The 20460-nt window shown below is 45.4% G+C and overlaps 1 protein-coding gene across 1 annotated transcript in view; it reads right to left on the reverse strand.

The window, feature by feature from the left end:
- LOC110515097 (synaptic vesicle glycoprotein 2A) overlaps nt 1-20460 on the reverse strand; it is a 54924-nt gene that overhangs the window by 20330 nt on the left and 14134 nt on the right. The window contains exon 2 of the mRNA XM_021594142.2: nt 12492-13259. Within this exon, the coding sequence (XP_021449817.2) occupies nt 12492-13098 (607 nt within the window). The 5' untranslated portion in view covers nt 13099-13259. The remainder of the gene's footprint in view (nt 1-12491; nt 13260-20460) is intronic.

Raw genomic sequence — 20460 nt, forward strand, 5'->3', positions numbered from 1 at the left:
CTGATTTTTTCACCGTCACTCCAGATTCATGTTCAGCACGTTCGACGTGTCCTCCAGCGCCTTTTAGAGAATTGTCTTTTTGTGAAGGCTGAGAAGTGCACTTTTCATGCCTCCTCCGTCACATTTCTCGGTTCTGTTATTTCCGCTGAAGGCATTAAGATGGATCCCACTAAGGTCCAAGCTGTCATTGATTGGCCCGTCCCTAAGTCACGCGTCGAGCTGCAGCGCTTTCTCGGCTTTGCGAACTTCTATCGTCGTTTCATCCGTAATTTCGGTCAGGTGGCAGCTCCTCTCACAGCCCTTACTTCTGTCAAGACGTGCTTTAAGTGGTCCGTTTCCGCCCAGGGAGCTTTCGATCTCCTCAAGAATCGTTTTACTTCCGCACCTATCCTTGTTACACCTGACGTCTCTAGACAGTTCGTTGTCGAGGTTGACGCGTCAGAGGTGGGCGTGGGAGCCATTCTTTCTCAGCGCTCCCTCTCTGACGACAAGGTCCACCCTTGCGCGTATTTTTCTCATCGCCTGTCGCCGTCGGAACGTAACTATGATGTGGGAAACCGCGAACTGCTCGCCATCCGCTTAGCCCTAGGCGAATGGCGACAGTGGTTGGAGGGGGCGACCGTTCCTTTTATCGTTTGGACTGACCATAGGAACCTTGAGTACATCCGTTCTGCCAAACGACTTAATGCGCGTCAGGCTCGTTGGGTGCTGTTTTTCGCTCGTTTCGAGTTCGTGATTTCTTATCGTCCGGGCTCTAAGAACACCAAGCCTGATGCTTTATCTCGTCTCTTCAGTTCTTCAGTAGCCTCCACTGACCCCGAGGGGATTCTCCCTGAGGGGCGTGTTGTCGGGTTGACTGTCTGGGGAATTGAGAGGCAGGTAAAGCAAGCACTCACTCACACTCCGTCGCCGCGCGCTTGTCCTAGGAACCTTCTTTTCGTTCCCGTTCCTACTCGTCTGGCCGTTCTTCAGTGGGCTCACTCTGCCAAGTTAGCCGGCCACCCTGGCGTTCGGGGTACGCTTGCTTCCATTCGCCAGCGTTTTTGGTGGCCCACCCGGGAGCATGACACGCGTCGTTTCGTGGCTGCTTGTTCGGTCTGCGCGCAGACTAAGTCCGGTAACTCCCCTCCTGCCGGCCGTCTCAGGCCGCTTCCCATTCCCTCTCGACCGTGGTCTCACATCGCCTTAGATTTTATCACCGGACTGCCTTCGTCAGCGGGGAAGACTGTTATTCTTACGGTTGTCGATAGGTTCTCTAAGGCGGCTCATTTTATTCCCCTTGCTAAGCTTCCTTCTGCTAAAGAGACGGCACAAATCATCATCGAGAATGTTTTCAGAATTCATGGCCTTCCGTCAGACGTCGTTTCGGACAGGGGTCCGCAATTCACGTCTCAATTTTGGAGGGAGTTTTGCCGTTTGATTGGGGCTTCCGTCAGTCTCTCTTCCGGCTTTCACCCCCAGTCTAACGATCAAGCAGAACGGGCCAATCAGACTATTGGTCGCATCTTACGCAGTCTTTCTTTTCGTAACCCTGCGTCTTGGTCAGAACAGCTCCCCTGGGCAGAATACGCCCACAACTCGCTTCCTTCGTCTGCGACCGGGCTATCTCCTTTTCAGAGTAGCCTCGGGTACCAGCCTCCGCTGTTCTCGTCTCAGTTCGCCGAGTCCAGCGTCCCCTCCGCTCAGGCTTTTGTCCAACGTTGCGAGCGCACCTGGAAGAGGGTCAGGTCTGCACTTTGCCGTTATAGGGGGCAGACTGTGAGAGCCGCTAATAAGCGTAGAACTAAGAGTCCTAGATATTGTCGCGGTCAGAGAGTTTGGCTCTCCACTCAGAACCTTCCCCTTAAGACAGCTTCTCGCAAGCTGACCCCGCGGTTCATTGGTCCGTTCCGTATTTCTCAGATCATTAATCCTGTCGCAGTGCGACTTCTTCTTCCGCGATATCTTCGTCGCGTCCACCCGGTCTTCCATGTCTCCTGTGTTAAGCCCGTTCTTCGCGCTCCCGCTCGTCTTCCCCCCCCCCCCCCATCCTTGTCGAGGGCGCACCTATCTACAGGGTCCGTAAGATTTTGGACATGCGTCCTCGGGGCCGTGGTCATCAGTACCTAGTGGATTGGGAGGGGTACGGTCCTGAGGAAAGGAGTTGGGTTCCCTCTCGGGACGTGCTGGACCGTTCGCTGATCGATGATTTCCTCCGTTGCCGCCAGGTTTCCTCCTCGAGTGCGCCAGGAGGCGCTCGGTGAGTGGGGGGGTACTGTCATGTATTGTCATGTTGTGTCTTGTTCCTGTTCTTTCTCGTCACCCTGTCTCCCTCTGCTGGTCGTATTAGGTTACCTTTTCTTACCCTCCTTCCCCCAGCTGTTCCTTGTCTCCTCTAACTACCTCGTTCACCCCTTTTCCCACCTGTTCCCTTTTTCCCTCTGATTAGGTCTCTATATCTCTCTCTGTTCCTGCTTCTGTCTTTGTCGGATTCTCGTTTGTGTTTCTCATGCCTGAACCAGACTATCGTCGTGTTTGCTGCAACCTTGTCCTGTCCTGTCGGAATCTGCCAGTTCATCTAACCTTGTCCTGTCCTGTCGGAATCTGCCTGTCCATCTGAGCCTACATGTGTTTCGTCATTAAAGAAACTCTGTTTTGTTAATTCGCTTTTGGGTCCTCATTCACGCACCTGACAGTTAGTGTCTTAACAACCATTCCACAGGTGCATGTTCATTAATTGTTTATGGTTCATTGAACAATCATGGGAAACAGTGTTAAAACCCTTTATAATGAAGATCTGTGAAGTTATTTGGATTATTACGAATTATCTTTGAAAGACAGGGTCCTGAAAAAGGGACTTTTCTTTTTTTGCTCAGTTTACATTACCATGGAAATGATTGCATCACAATACCAGGTAGCCACTGAGAGTGTACCCATGAGTTTGCCAGGCAAATTGCCAGGGTTAGAGGTTCCAAGCATGTTCCTTTCATTTTATTTTATAGTATGGATCAATACATTCATTGACATTTCATTCAGTTTAGCTCTTGATAGAGTTCCAGGCAATCCTTAATCTAGCTAACTAGACAGTCTCATCGGACAGATACACAATTGCTTCTTCTACCACAAAAATGTATTAAAGAATGTTGTATCCTTTAACATTATTACACATCAGGGGACATATTCAGTGTCTTTAGATATTTTTGTCAGATGTTACTATGGAATACTGAAGGAATAATTACAAGCATTTCATAAGTGTCAAAGGCTTTTATTGACAACTACATGAAGTTGATGCAAAGAGTCAATATTTGCAGTGTTGACCTTATTTTTCAAGACCTCTGCAATCCGCCCTGGCATGCTGTCAATTAACTTCTGGGCCACATCCTGACTGATGGCAGCACATTCTTGCAAAATCAATGCTTGGAGTTTGTCAGAATTTGTGGGGTTTTGTTTGTCCACCTGCCTCTTGAGGATTGACCACAAGTTCTCAATGGGATTAAGGTCTGGGGAGTTTTCTGGCCATGGACCCAAAATATCGATGTTTTGTTCCCCAAGCCACTTAGTTATCACTTTTGCCTTATGGCAAGGTGCTCCCTCATGCTGGAAAAGGCATTGTTCATCACCAAACTGTTCCTGGATGGTTGGGAGAAGTTGCTCTCGGAGGATGTGTTGGTACCATTCTTTATTCATGGCTGTGTTCTTAGGCAAAATTGTGAGTGAGCCCACTCCCTTGGCTGAGAAGCAACCCCACACATGAATGGTCTCAGGATTCTTTACTGTTGGCATGACACAGGACTGATGGTAGCACCAACCTTGTCTTCTCCGGACAAGCTTTTTTCCGGATGCCCCAAACAATCGGAAAAAGGGGATTCATCAGAGAAAATGACTTTACCCCAGTCCTCAGCAGTCCAATCCCTGTACCTTTTGCAGAATATCAGTCTGTCCCTGATGTTTTTCCTGGAGATAAGTGGCTTCTTTGCTGCCCTTCTTGACACCTGGCCACCCTCCAAAAGTCTTCGCCTTACTGTGCGTGCAGATGCACTTACACCTGCCTGCTGCCATTCCTGAGCAAGCTCTGTACTGGTGGTGCCCCGATCCCGCAGCTGAATCTACTTTAGGAGACGGTCCTGGCGCTTGCTGGACTTTCCTGGGCGCCCTGAAGCCTTTTTCACAACAATTGATCCGCTCTCCTTGAAGTTCATGATGATCCGATAAATGTTTGATTTAGGTGCAATCTTACTGGCAGCAATATCCTTGCCTGTGAAGACCTTTTTGTTCAAAGCAATGATGACGGCACGTGTTTCCTTGCAGGCAACCACGGATGATAGAGGAAGAACAATGATTGCAAACATCACCCTCCTTTTGAAGCTTCCAGTCTGTTATTCGAACTCAATCAGCATGACAGAGTGATCTCCAGCCTTGTCCTCGTCAACACTTACACCTGTGTTAACAAGAGAATCACTGACATGATGTCAGCTGGTCCTTTTTGTGGCAGGGCTGAAATGCAGTGGAAATGTTTTTTGTGGGGTTCAGTTCATTTGCATGGCAAAGAGGGACTTTTCAATTAATTGCAATTCATCTGATCACTCTTCATAACATTCTGGAGTATTTGCAAATTGCCATCATACAAACTGAGGCAGCAGACTTTGTGAAAATTAATATTTGTGTCATTCTCTAAACTTTTGGCCTGCACAGTACCAGTCAAATGTTTGGACACAACTACTCATTCCAGGGTTTTTCTTTATGTTTATTATTTTCTACAGTGAAGACATCAAAACTATGAAATAACACATATGGAATAATTTAGAAATCAAAGAAGTGTTAAACAAATCAAAATATATGTAACCACCCTTTAACTTAATGAAAGCGTTGTACACTGGCATTCTCTCAACTAGCTTTTTATAAAAAATGTATTTAACCTTTATTTAACTAGGCAAGTCAGTTAAAGAACAAATTCTTATTTACAATGACGGCCTACCAAAAGGAAAAAGGCCTGCTGCGGGGACAGGGGCATGGGATTAAAAATAAATACAATAAGAGAGACAACACAACAAGAGAGACAACACAATACTACATAAAGAGAGACCGAAGACAACAACATAGCAAGGAAGCAACACATGACAACACAGCATGGTAGCAACACAACATAACAACAACATGTTAGCAACACAATATGGTAGCAGCACAAAACATGGTAGAAACATTATTTGGCGCAGACAACAGCACAAAGGGCAAAAAGGTAGAGACAACAATACATCACACAAAGCAGCCACAACTGTCAGTAAGAGTTTCCATGATTGAGTCTTCGAATGAAGAGATTGAGATAAAACTGTCGAATTTGAGTGTTTGTTGCAGCTCGTTCCAGTCGCTAGCTGCAGCGAACTGAAAAGAGGAGCGACCCAGGGATTTGTGTGCTTTGGGGACCTTTAACAGAATGTGACTGGCAGAACGGGTGTTGTATGTGGAGGATGAGGGCTGCAGTAGATATCTCAGATAGGGGGGAGTGAGGTCAAAGAGGGTTTTATAAATAAGCATCAACCAGTGGGTCTTGCGACAGGTATACAGAGATGACCAGTTTACAGAGGAGTATAGAGTGCAGTGATGTGTCCTATAAGGAGCATTGGTGGCAAATCTGATGGCCGAATGGTAAAGAATATCTAGCCGCTCGAGAGCACCCTTACCTGCTAAATTATGTCTCCGTAATCTAGCATGGGTAGGATGGTCAGCTGAATCAGGGTTAGTTTCAGCTTCATGTGGTAGTCACCTGGAATGCATTTCAATTAACAGGTGTGCCTTGTTAAAAGTTAATTGGTTGAATTTCTTTCCTTCCAAATAAATGCTTCACAGCGTTCAAGTAACAGACACATCTCACACCTGTTCAGAGGAGACTGCGTGAATCAGTCCTCCATGGTTGAATTTCTGCAAAGAAACCACTACTAAAGGACACCAATGAGTTAAAGAGACTTGTTTCGGCCAAGAAACACGAGCAATGGACATTAGACCGGTAGAAATCTGTCCTTTGGTCTGATGAATCCAAATCTGAGATTTTTGATTCCAACCTCCGTGGCTTTGTGAAATGCAGAGTAGGTGAACGGATGATCTCCGCATGTGTGGTTCCCACCGTGAAGCATAGAGGAGGAGGTGTGATGGTGTGTGGGTGCTTTTTTGGTGACACTGTCTGTGATTTATTTAGAATTCAAGGCACACTTAACGAGCATGGCTACCACAGCAATCTGCAGCAATACACCATCCCATCTGTTTTGCAGTTAGTGTGACTATCCTTTGTTTTTCAACAGGACAATGACCCAACACACCTCCAGGCTGTGTAAGGGCTATTTGACCAAGAAGGAGAGTGATGGAGTGCTGCATCAGATGACCTGGCCTCCACAATCACCCGACCTCAACCCAACTGAGATGGTTTGGGATGAGTTGGACCGCGGAGTGAAGGAAAAGCAACCAACAAGTGCTCAGCATATGTGGGAACTCCTTCAAGATTGTTGGAAAAGCATTCCTCATGAAGCTGGTTGAGAGAATGCCAAGAGTGTGCAAAGCTGTCATCAAGGAAAAGGGTGGCTACTTTGAAGAATCTAAAATCTAAAGTATATTTTAATTTGTTTAACACTTTTTTGGTTACTACATGATTCCATATGTGTTATTTCATAGTTGTAATGTCTTCACTATTATCCTATAATGGAGAAAATAGTAAATGAAATCCCTTGAATGAGTAGGTGTGCCCAAACTTTTGACTGGTACTGTATATAAAAAATTGTATTTGAAGACATCCACACACACTCCTACAGTATATTATTAACACAAACAAATCCAATGTAAGTCACTGGTGAGTGAGATCTGCTAAAGGATTCTCCTTCTTTTTACATTTTAGTCATTTAGCAGATGCTCTCATCCAGAGCAACTTGCAGGAGCAATTAGGTCTAAGTGCCTTGCTCAAGGGCACCTGGACAGATTTTTCACCTAGTCATCTACGGGATTCGAACCAGCAACCTGTTTGGTAACTGGCCCAACATTCTTAACCGCATTCTCACAAGCACAATTTGTACACACATACCACAGACATCAATTCAGACCCACTTGTGTGTACTGTATGTCTGTCGTATGTGTGTATACCACAGACATACAGTCTCAAGTTCTTTTTATACCTCAGTGGTGTAAATACACCATCACGATGACTCACACACACCGACCACACTATGGGCCCATTCACACAGATAAGTCAACAAGCCCATAATGGGTACAAGGGATCTATAATATCAGCTGTGCTAATCCATCACTAAGGCTAGGAAGCGAATTAGTGGAGCTCAGGTGAATGCAGGGTCAGTGTAGGCTAACGTTGAAATAGCGATTTCATGGTACCAAGTCTAACAGTACAGAAGCACTGTGTTGTTGGTGAGTCAGAGACCTGTGTGATGTTGGGTGTCCCACCGCCTTCCCCTTCAGCTGTGTGTGTGTGTGTGTGTGTGTGTGTGTGTGTGTGTGTGTGTGTGTGTGTGTGTGTGTGTGTGTGTGTGTGTGTGTGTGTGTGTGTGTGTGTGTGTGTGTGTGTGTGTGTGTGTTGAACAATGCCTAGATGGGTCTGAAGGTGACTTTCTTCCTCGTGCTAGGAGGTGTGTACGAGACCTCTCTATCTCTGTTTGTGCAGCGACGGTGTAGAGAGGCAGCTGTCAACGCCATTGTGTGTCCCCCGCCTTAACAATAGGCCTGAGCGGCAGGAGGGAGCTGGTGATGATGACTGAGCTTGAAAGCCATCGCCGCAATGCAGTATCAGTGGCAGCCAGTGGCCTGGGTGGCTGTGCCTCTCTCCCTCTCTTCCCTGGCCTATAGGGGGAGCAGAGCTCTGCCGGGGGAGCTGTCTGTGGTGCTGATCCTCAATCTACCCTAGCACTCACTGTATTGCTCAATGCTTCCCAAATGGTACCCTACTTCCTGTATAGTGCACTTATTTTGACCAGGGCCCTTGAGCTCTGGTCAAAAGTAGCCTCAATCTCTAAATCTGTATTTCTGTCGTCAAGTTAGCCACCAAGGCTATCGCAGCCACAGTCAGCAGCACATCCCAGGGACTGGCCGGAATGCAATAGCCCAGCCACAGAGGAAATCACATAGGGTGTGATAAATGCTTTATCTTTTAATGTTGTGAGAGATTGTTCCTGGTGAATTGAGTCAGTCTGACACGGCCTGAGAAATACATCTACAGGCCTTTTATTACCAATACAGCGGGAGAATATTAAAAACGCCAACAGGTCTAAAAATAGGAGATCTGACAAAATAAATGATTTGCAATGTTAAAATAATGGTTGCCAATGGCAACTGTATAAAATATTCACACTCACAAAAAAAAAAATGCTATAGTTGAGAAGATATTCACAGATGGCTTGTGAATTCTGCCATGATACCCCTTCCATACTTCATATTAGGCATTTTACAAATTGTGGCATATTGGCTACGGATCCCATGATGAAACATACAGTAGCCTAAAGTAGCACTCATAAACATTGCTAATGTTTATTTTTCATTGATGCATAGTTGAGTGAGTTTATTACGATATTAATTCTGTAGTGCCGACTTGCATCCAATGGTGGTGGTCTGTTATCATTCTGCCAACTCTGAGTGCTGTTGTTAACCAAAGTTGAATCTGTTTACTGTACCCAAGAGGATCACGGAAACAGTAGGGGAGACTCCCATGGGAGGCAGTTAGAGAGAGAGATGGGAGAGAGAGAGAGCCAGAGAGAGAGAGAGGTAGGAGGAGCCTTCCAGACAGCTGAGCTCCACATGATTCAAAAGAGAAAATAGGATGTGGGGAGTGGAGAGGAGGAGAAGAGAGAGAGAGTGATGAGAGGAGGGAGTCCACAATCTGTGAGCTGCAGCGTGGTGAGGCTCACTGAGGCTGCAGGGCTATGGAGGAGTGTTATCTGTATGTGTATGTGTGTGTGTGTGTGTGTGTGTGTGTGTGTGTGTGTGTGTGTGTGTGTGTGTGTGTGTGTGTGAGCGTGTGTGCGCGCACGTGTGTGTGTGGGAAGGGGGGTTAAGGGGGCATTATTAATAGCTCCTTTCTGCGAGAGCGTACAGGGCTTTTTGAGTGAGCCAGGGGCATAGAGTAGAGAGCATTGTGCCAGTTGATTTAGTTGACCATCACCATTACAGTCAAAATGCTACTGCTCTCACAAATTCTGTCCCCTCGTGTAAAAAAGCAGTATAAATCTATCATGGTGTTACTGTTTCTTTGCAAAAGCTAAAACGCTTCCTACTTTGCTGTACATTGTTAAAATACTGATGTTGCACACTGAACATAGGACATTCTGTTCCCTAAAATATTCAAAATGCTAATATAATACTACCAATGCTAAGATCGTTTTCTAATACACTACTATATCCATCATGCATCACTAAATGCTATCATGACTCTACCCTTGCTAAAAAGCTCTACACCAATTGCTAATATGCTCACACACTGCCTTCACAGTCCCTTAAATGCTAACCATGTTCCTCCTTGCTTTGCTGAGTAAAACAGACACACCTCTGCTCTGCTGTCACGGTCCAGCCCTTTTTTAAATCATCCCTCTCTCCCTCCTTCCATCTCTCCCACCCTTCCGTTGATATGCTAAGCAGTGCCATGTTGTCTAAAGGCCAAGGAGACGCCGGGAGAGAAAGGTTCTCTTTGCCCTCAGGGCTACCAGCCGAGCTATCTGAAAACAAGAGACAAGCACACAATGAAAAGACCAAAGGGGACAATGTGAATTTTCCCAAGGTTATGGCTATGTTAACATCCACCTTGAAAACATAACCACGGTAAAGAGAAAAGGAACCACGACTAACGGTCTGAATATAACCACACTGTCAACAAGACACAATGGTATCATTTTAGAAAATGGAGTCTTGATATTGTATGTCAGTAGAAATGAAGTGTATCTGCTCAACTGTGTTAAATCTGTCTGACAGTGAAATCTTACAGCTACATCTCCAGCAGTTCCCCAGAAATCTCTTGCTGAGCGGCAGACAGTACTGCCGTAAAATGGCAACCAGAGATTCTCCATTTGCGTTCTGTACAGAGAAATGTAACAATGCATCTGTAGCCATGCACCTTTCTGTCTTTCGTGAAAAAATGGATGTTCCAAGCACAGTGTCACGATTTCCAAATTCACCTCTTTGACTAATGTGGATACTTACCGCTGCTGGATGGGCGCAGCAGGGGGGAATATATTATGGTCATTGCCGCACACACACACACAGACACACACATACACTGTGTGGTTCCGCCAGAGTGCGTCAGGTTAAAGAGACTGGCTCCTTGACAACACTAACAGCGGTCTATTCTGACTACTAATACAATGGCAGGCAGGGTAACACAATGGCAGTCAGGGAGGAGGGAACAGCGAGGACACTAGGACCCATGGGCGGCACCGTGGCAAACACGAGTGAAGCACTCCAGCATGAGTCAGGCATGTTGTGTAACAGGGGAGAGACCAAGGGCCTTGTTTCCATACTGGCTCCCCCAACACAGCACGTACAGAGACCCAGTGAGGGACATAGAGAGAGAGAGCGAGAGAGATACACATGCAAGCCAGTCGTCAGCCAGAGACCACACATACAGTTCACACAGACACAAACACAAACATATACGCCTGCCAGAGCACATGTGGGGGAGTGTCACTGCTGGGTCCATACCTACACACCCATTACATACGAAAGCATGCACACATGCCATAGGTCGACTAGAAAACAACCCACACACGCATGACTGAATGTCAAATGAGTCATCTCTATGTCAGTGTTATGTGGAGTGTATATGATCATTCACTGAATTAATCTAAATATGAGCGAAAACTGCCATTGACAAAATAATCAATATGGATCAGTATGACTTTTGTCCGAACAACAAGAGAGGGGAACGTAATGGTGATGGAGAGAGGTTGTTTGAGTCCATTCTCAATTCTGCTCTGCTATAAAAACATGATACCCCTTTGAACACGCCATTCAATACGCTGACCCCACTCCCCACATCAAACAAAAAGCAACAAGACAAACAAAACAAATCGATAAACAACAACATGCATAACACATGGCCTGCCAGTATAAATACAGAATGAGTTGAATGTGTTAGGACCATAGCCCTCGTTCATTGTGTCCTTGCTGAATGGCCAAAGACAGATGGCATGGAATGGACATTGTCCCCCAGCAAAGGAAATGGTCACGTGAGTAACTTCACACAGCACACACCATTCTCTTAATGGGCCTGTGCTATGGTCTCCAGTGTGCAGTATAATCTGCTATAAAACACCTGAACCAAAGCATGTATAGGATTTGGCTTGGATTTCAGAGACGGTTTGAGAATTAAAGGGGGCGTTCAGTAGTTACATGGGCAGTGAATCCTAAAGGCCTTTAGCTACTGTAACTTCATATAAAGTGTGTTAAAATAATAAGAGTATGGGGAAAATGTGGCATGGGGAACATTTTATATTAAAGGGATACTTCAGCATTTTGGCAATGCGGCCCTTTATCTACTTCCCCAGCATAAGATGAATTTCTGGATAGCATTTTTATGTCTCATTTTTTTTAAATTTACTTTATTTAACTAGACAAGTCAGCTAAGAACAAATTCTTATTTACAATGACGGCCTGCCTCAGCCAAACCCGGACAACGCTGGGACAATTGTGCGCCGCCCTATGGGAATCCCAATCACGGCCGGATGTGATACAGCCTGGAGTCGAACCAGGGACTGAGATGCAATGCCCTAGACCTCTGCGCCACCCAGGAGCCCAGTATGAAGGACGTTAGAGGTAGTTTCTCGAGCTAATGCTAACTAGTGGTAGCGCAATGACTGGAAGTCTATGGGTATCTACTAGCATGCATGCCTCTGCCAAAATCCTGAAGTATCCCTTGAATAGGCCACCTCTTTGAACTCAAGCTTGATTTTGTAGGGAATAAAGAGATGCAGACAAAAACTGATGAAGAGAGTGAGAAGGCTAAATAGAGTGAGAGGGCTAAATAGAGTGAGAGGGCTAAATAGAGTGAGAGGGCTAAATAGAGTGAGAGGGCTAAATAGAGTGAGAGGGCTAAATAGAGTGAGAGGGCTAAATAGAGTGAGAAGGCTAAATAGAGTGAGAGGGCTAAATAGAGTGAGAGGGCTAAATAGAGTGAGAGGGCTAAATAGAGTGAGAAGGCTAAATAGAGTGAGAGGGCTAAATAGAGTGAGAAGGCTAAATAGAGTGAGAGGGCTAAATAGAGTGAGAGGGCTAAATAGAGTGAGAGGGCTAAATAGAGTGAGAAGGCTAAATAGAGTGAGAGGAATAAATAGAGTGAGAGGGCTAAATAGAGTTAGAGGGCTAAATAGAGTGAGAGGGAAAAAGAGAGTGAGAGGGAAAAAGAGAGAGAGGGAAAAAGAGAGAGAGAGGGCTAAAGAGCGAATAAAGAAGGAGGGAAAGAGGAATAAGGGAACCAGAATAGAGAGAGAGTAACACAGTTAGAATAATCGATAGCAGGCTGGCCATTAGAACCATCTTACCCAACATGCCCTTGCTTTCCTCTGACAGACACATGTCCTTCTCTGCGCTGGGCAGCACAAAGCCCACCACGAAGATCTCCACACCGTCTGCCATGAGGGCCAGCCCCAGAACAAAGTACAGCGTCCACTGGAACTTCCCATGGCCACACTCCTGCAGGATGGTCTCGTACTGCTGGGCCAGCTCCTCCTGATCCTTCCTCCTCTCTGCCTCGAACTGGGCCAGGTCCCTGATCTGAGCTTGGGGGGCCATCCCGTCCACCGGAACCGTTTTGCCGGACTCCGCCCGGGGGATCCCCTGGTACTCTCCCTCGTAGATCTCATCGTCTTCGTCGTGACCTTCCGTGGAGTCGCTGTGGCCGCCCTCGTCGTCGTTGGCCCGGCTGTCATTGCGGTAGTAGCCGTCGCCATCTTGGCTCTGATGCACGGGGTAGTCGTCATCCTCGTCCTCTTCCTCGAAGCGCTTGTATGAGCGCTTGGTGTACTCGTCGGCCATTTTGTCCACACTGCGGCCCACCTTCTTGCCCGCCTGCTTCTTCACCACCTTGGCGATGTCTTTGGCACCGCGGATGAAGTCCTGACGTCCGTCTTGTCCGTAGCCGTCGTCCATCTTGGCTCTGGCGGTGAGGTTGGTTGCTGCTAGGAACGCGAGATATCAGGAGTGGCACAAGGGCATGGGTGTGCACTGGGGATCTCTGTGGATCTGGAATTCAGCACCACGGACAGCTCCTTTATCAGCTACAGATAGAATATCTTCCTCCAAATTGAGACCTGGAATGAAAGAGGAGATTGTGTTAGAACGGCACCTCCAACACTGTGGAAAGACACTACGCAGCATCAACTGTCCATCGCAGTTCTCACTCATTCTCACTCCGTCAACTTCCAATCAAGAAATACAAACTATGGTGTCTACATACGGTTGGAATTTTCATGAGTATACACCTGCGTCTGTACATGACAGCTGGCCGGTGGCACCTTAATTGGGAGGACGGGCTCATAGTAATGGCTTGAGGGGAATAAATGGAATCACATCAAACACGTGTTTGACACCATTCCATTTCCTCCATCCCAGCCATTATTATGATCCGTCCTGCCTCCTGTGCTGCATGTGCCACAGAAAGCCAAACTCAAGTGAAGTCAGTAACCGCATGGAGGTTCTCAGTGCCTGTATTCATGATTCTCAACAAATGGCCTTATTCCTATGGCTGAGCCCATTCAGCCCACCTGATCTGACCCAATGTAATGTCCTTAATAAGTGGAAATGACAGCTTAAATTAGAAAATGACAGAAGAGCACCTGTTCTAACTCAGTGGCCTGCATTGATTGAGCACCAGTTATCTCATAGCTCTCTCCCAGCCCGTCCACAAGTCACAGCATGGCATTTCTAATGGCTCTCGGCTTGAATCAAACCTTCAAGGGAACATTTTTTTTTAACCTTTATTTTACTAGGCAGGTCAGTTACGAACAAATTCTTATTTTCAATGACAGCCTAGGAACAGCGGGTTCAGGGACAGAACGACAGATTTGTACCTTGTCAGCTAAGGGATTTGAACTTGCAACCTTCCAGTTGCTAGTCCACCACTCTAACCACTAGGCTACAAACATCAACACTGAAGGTTAAGAGCAGTTAGAAATCTCTGTCCCTCCTTCCCTATCTCTGTTTCTCTCTCTCCCTCCTTCCCTATCTCTGTTTCTCTCTCTCCCTCCTTCCCTATCTATTTTTATCTCTCTCCCTCTCCTGGCTCTCTATCTCTGTTTCTCTCTCTCCCTCCCCTGGCTCTCTATCTCTGTTTCTCTCTCTCCCTCCATACCTATCTCTGTTTCTCTCTCTCCCTCCCCTGGCTCTCTATCTCTGTTTCTCTCTCTCCCTCCCCTGGCTCTCTATCTCTGTTTCTCTCTCTCCCTCCCCTGGCTCTCTATCTCTGTTTCTCTCTGTCCCTCCTTCCCTATCTCTGTTTCTCTCTCTCCCTCCCCTGGTTATCTCTCTCCGTTTCTCTCTCTCCCTCCCATGGCTCTCTATCTCTGTATCTCTCTCTCCCTCCCCTGGTTCTCTCTCTCTGTTTTTCTCTCTCTCTCCCCTGGCTCTCTATCTCTGTTTCTCTCTCTCCCTCCCCTGGTTCTCTCTCTCTGTTTCTCTCTCTCCCTCCCCTGGCTCTCTATCTCTGTTTCTCTCTCTCCCTCCCTTGGTTCTCTCTCTCTGTTTCTCTCTATCCCTCCCCTGGTTCTCTCTCTCTGTTTTTCTCTGTCCCACTCCTGGTTCTCTCTCTCTGTTTCTCTCTCTCTCCCTCCCCTGGCTCTCTATCTCTGTTTCTCTCTGTCCCTCCCCAGGTTCTCTATCTCTGTCCCTCCCCTGGCTCTCTATCTCTGTTTCTCTCTGTCCCTCCTTCCCTATCTCTGTTTCTCTCTGTCCCTCCATCTCTATCTCTGTTTCTCTCGCTCCCTCCCCTGGCTCTCTATCTCTGTTTCTCTCTCTCCCTCCCCTGACTCTCTATCTCTGTTTCTCTCTCTCCCTCCTCTGGCTCTCTATCTCTGTTTCTCTCTCTCCCTCCCCTGGTTCTCTCTCTCTGTTTCTCTCTCTCCCCCCCTGGTTCTCTCTCTCTGTTTCTCTCTGTCTCTCCCCTGGCTCTCTATCTCTGTTTCTCTCTCTCCCTCCCCTGGTTCTCTCTCTCTGTTTCTCTCTCTCCCTCCCCTGGTTCTCTCTCTCTGTTTCTCTCTCCTTCCCCTGGTTCTCTCTCTGTGTTATTTGTGGGTAAGGATAATTGGTTCTCAGCTTCACTCTGTTCTTTCTGTTGTGTATTCCTCTCCTCGTGGCGCTATCGGCAACGCTAACCTGCCTGGGCTGTGCTGTTTAACCTCCCAGTCTCTCTCTCCTGCTAGAGTCTCCAGAGATAGCAGGCAGGTTAAACCTTGACCCGGAGAACAAGGCTGACAGAAAAATGGGCAGCCGAGTGGCCTGCTCTTTTCCCTGCACCTCTGTCACCATAACACACACAGGCCCATCAAATGTGTCTCACAGAGGAATACAGCAATACAGCCAAGGGAAACAGATGCAGTCAGATTGTCAGATTAATATACAATATCTTAAGAGAGAAAGTGTGCACACTGTTCATTGAAATCCATGCACAATATGTGCCTAGCCTACTATACAAACTTAAAATATGATGTTTCTTTAGTGAATACTAATTCGATTTTTTTCAGAAATGTGACTGTATGCTGTTAGTTTGAGAATAACACCAATCCCAAATGGGGATGTGTAGGAGACAGTGTGAAGCTGATCCCTTGATAGAGTGGTGTTGGTGCCCACTGTGGCTGCCTAGTGCTATTGGATTCTCTGGCCCTTTGAAGAGGAGGAGACACAGCAGGAGAAGAGAACAGGCCTCAGGGAGGGTCCATAGACCATAGCTGAACCCAATGACCATGCACACACTCTGAAATACTGTAACAGTCCCCACCCTTCTTTGGTTAGTGGCCCCCCTTTAATCTGTTAACACTTTATTTTACGGTCCTAGTTCAGCTAGTACCTGTTGGACAAGGGGTACTCTCTGGTGCTGCGAATCAGTACCTGGTACCTAAAAGGCACATACGTAATTACCAAGTCAACTGTGTAACAGGCTACTATTACAGCCTTACCAAACTGACTACTTCCTATACTGTGTTAGGAGTGTCCTGGCTAAGTAGCATGAGATCAGATGGGATAGAAACTGGAGGAGAGGAGAGGAGAGGAGAGGAGAGGAGAGGAGAGGAGAGGAGAGGAGAGGAGAGGAGAGGAGAGGAGAGGAGAGGAGAGAAACTGGAGAAGAGGATGGAGGGCTGGGGAGCTTCTCAGACAACAGACTGGCAGAGATCACTGAACCCAAAGGTCTTCTGGGAAGACTGTGTTTCCAAGTAACACTCACTTAGACTGAAAATGAACCCCGGAAACAACAGCAGCTATATCAGTCATCTCTGACCTCTGTCTTTTCTACCAAGGTAAGGAGCAGTAATGTGCCACACATATAAAGGTGACTTTGGTGATGTCTATGCATTGAGAATAATATGAATACAGTGGATGAATACAATGGATGGAAATGATTAAATTCATATGAATATGGCATATTTTCCCAGCTTTGTGTCCTATGTATGACCAGTTCCTCCAAACATGCACTGTATTAGCAGATACTGTGACACTGAAAGATGATTGCATGTCAATGTAAATTAAATAGATTGCATTGAATTGCATGTTAAAATTCTCTACATATCATGTCCTCTCCTTGTTCGCTGCCGGGCTAATATAGGCCAGTATATTGTATGTGGATTTGCTTCATCCACTTCACACGGTAAAGTGCGCATTAGGTGCCACCAGAGTGGAACATAGAAGCCTGATTTCCATATAAATGGCAGTGAGTGAGATGGCCCCTACTAGCCCTTGAAATCCCTGACTCTGAGTCAGACCCCATCTGCTAGCTACAGATGTAGGATCTTAATCTGATCACTTTTTTGTTGCTGAGAATGTTCATGCACAGCAGGAAATGCAAACGTGTAGTGTATTAGAGTTTTAAAAAGGCTTCTAAAGTTTGTCATTTCCACTTTGAAATTTCAGACTTGATTTGCCCTAACGGAAAATGTATCAACCCCTTCAAAAATATCCATGAATTATTATCCACATAATAATTCACATTGCCTGTTGCTGTAAGATTATTTTCCTGCTGTAGCAAACTGGCGCAAATTAGGAACCTACATCTGTATTGCTCGAGAATCCTGAAGCCATTGCATTTAAACCTGGGTCCATTGTACCACAAGCATCGTTCAGAGAAGAGAAAGCATAAGAGAGACAATCTTCCATTCCTACTGCACAGAGCTTGTCGTGAAGGTGGGAATATGAATTATATTTAAAAAATACTTGAAAAACATATGGAGGTAAATATGAAATTGAAATCCTCCTGTAGGACCTTTGGCAGGTGAACAAGAGCAGACATACAGTATGTATAAAACATGAGGCCTGCAGTAACAAGCAGGTTTCCCAGGAAGGGAACAACCTTGTGGTTGCATTACACATGGAGTTAGTGCGTAAAGAGGAGGAAGCTCAAGAATAGTTCTATATGCAGATGTGTAGAGCAGCCTCTCTAAGAAAACATTAAATAATTGAATATTTTGACAACATTATATTAAATTGTAATGAGATTGGAAATGTGGGCTGAGAGGGAATCTAATGAATCCCTGTTGATATAAATTCCATTCAAAGAAGAGAAAAATTATATAATTTGAAACAGATAATGTATCAAAATATGTCACCATGCAAAGAAAACTTCTGTCCCTTGTGCCTGCCTGTATTGATGCAGGAGTTTCCTGCCTTGACATCATTAGTGTTTAATGGTCCATAGTTTACAAGGATCCTTACACAGAATGACTCTGTTGGGAGCTGTCTGCTTTGGTAAGACATCTCAATCTAGCAACCAGAGGACATAGAGTTGAAGTTTACAATCACCTTAGCCAAATGCATTTAAACTCAGTTTTTCACAATTCCTGACATTTAATCCCAGTAAACATTCCCTGTTTAAGGTCAGTTAGGATCACCACTTTATTTAAGAATGTTAAATTTCAGAATAAAGCAGAGATAATTAATTATTTCAGCTTTTATTACTTTCATCACATTCCCAGTGGGTCAGAAGTTTACATACACTCAATTAGTATTTGCTAGCATTGTCTTCAAATTGCTTAACTTGGGTCAAACGTTTCAGGTAGTCTTCCACAAGCTTCCCACAATAAGTTGGGTGAATTTTGGCCCATTCCTCCTGACAGAGCTGGTGTAACTGAGTCAGGTTTGTAGGCCTCCTTGCTCGCACACGCCTTTTCAGTTCTGCCCACAATTTCTATAGGATTGAGGTTAGCGCTTTGTGACGGCCACTCCAATACCTTGACTTTGATGTCCTTAAGCCATTTTGCAACAACTTTGGAAGTATGCTTGGGGTCATTGTCCATTTGGAAGACCCATTTGCGACCAAGCTTTAACTTCCTGACTGAGGTCTTGAGATGTTGCTTCAATATATCCACATAACTTTCCACCCTCATGATGCCATCTATTTTGTGAAGTGCACCAGTCCCTCCTGCAGCAAAGCACCCCACAACATGATGCTGCCAACCCCGTGCTTCACGGTTGGGATGGTGTTCTTCGGCTTGCAAGCCTCCCCCTTTTTCCTCCAAACATAATGATGGTCATTATGGCCAAACAGTTCTATTTTTGTTTCATCAGACCAAAATACTTTTCTCCAAAAAGTACGATATTTGTCCCCTTGTGCAGATATAAACCGTAGTCTGGCTTTTTTTCTGGCTGTTTTGGAGCAGTGGCTTCTTCCTTGCTGAGCCGCCTTTCAGGTTATTTCGATATAGATACTTTTATACCTGTTTCCTCCAGCATCTTCACAAGGCCCTTTGCTGTTATTCTGGGATTGATTTGCACTTTTCGCACCAAAGTAGGTTAATCTCAAGGAGACAGAATGCCTCTCCTTCCTGAGCAGTATGACGGCTGCGTGGTCCCATGGTGTTTATACTTGCGTACTATTGTTTGTACAGATGAACGTGGTACCTTCAGGTGTTTGGAAATTGCTCCCAAGGATGAACCAGATTTGTGGAGGTTTACAATTTTTTTTCTGAGGTCTTGGCTGATTTCTTTTGATTTTCCCATGATGTCAAGCAAAGAGGAACTGAGTTTGAAGGTAGGCCTTGAAATACATCCACAGGTACACCTCCAATTGACTCAAATTATGTCAATTAGCCTATCAGAAGCTTCTAAAGCCATGACATCATTTTCTGGAATTTCCCAAGCTGTTTAAAGGCACAGTCAACTTAGTGTATGTAAACTTCTGACACACTGGAATTGTGATACAGTGAATTATAAGTGAAATAATCTGTCTGTAAACAATTGTTGGAAAAATTACTTGTGTCATGCACAAAGTAGATGTCCTAACCAACTCGCCAAAACTATAGTTTGTTAAAAATAAATTTGTGGAGTGGTTGAAAAATGAGTTTTAATGACTCCAACATAAGTGTATGTAAACTTCCAACGTTATTTCATGTGTAGTCAAAGAAGATGAATGAGGCCCTCCCATAGGACCTATTTAGTTATATGTTTGGATAAGAAAACGTGACAATAAAACAGAAGAATAAAAGCTGCATTAGACCTCCTCCACCTACTGAAATATAGTTACTCCTTACTCCCTAAAGGTCTAACCTCTGCTCTTGATCTTTAATAGTTTAAGAGGGCTATTACTCACCTACCCCATTCTAGATACCCCGGTGTACCTTACTTTAATGGCCCACTGATCTAAGCTATTCTGTAAAATAGCTGCTCCAAAACCAAAAGCATATTGTATCATCTCTTAGCAATCCAAGATCTTCAGGGCACATAAAACCGCCCACCTCTGTTCTTGGTCTAGAAATCTTGATCTTCGCACAGCGCCTCAATCTCTCTCGGAGGCGCCAGCCGGTTGGCTGGTCATTCTTTGTCTCCATGGTCACGACCTTCACACCAGGAGCCGCTCACTACTCCATCTAAATGCAATGAGCTAGCCATCACCATCAGATTACCCTTTACATCCCCACTACTGATCGATATGAGTAGGTACAAATAGGCTCTTTATCCTGGAATAATAAGCCATTATCTTCTTAAGAGTCATGCTGCTGCAAGTACGCGGTTGTTAGCACTAAAAAATCTAGATGAGAATATTTAATTTCCCTAATCTGTGAGTCATGATATGGACATTTGGCAGCAAATCCTTCTGGAAATATGCAACAACAAAAGGCTTAATATATGGGATAAACAGCAAGAAAGTCGATAAGATAACAACGTAATGAGTTATTCCAAAGTAAAGCACATCTCCTATTGGGCCTGGCATCTTTAATGAAGTGTAAATTGATAATAAATTAAGTGTCCGAGAGGAGCCGGACCAAAACCCTAGCTGTCGTTTGCCAGTGATGAAAGACTTAATTATGTAAA

This window comes from Oncorhynchus mykiss, chromosome 3 (genome assembly GCF_013265735.2).
Source record: "Oncorhynchus mykiss isolate Arlee chromosome 3, USDA_OmykA_1.1, whole genome shotgun sequence".
In the NCBI taxonomy this organism is placed as follows: domain Eukaryota; kingdom Metazoa; phylum Chordata; class Actinopteri; order Salmoniformes; family Salmonidae; genus Oncorhynchus; species Oncorhynchus mykiss.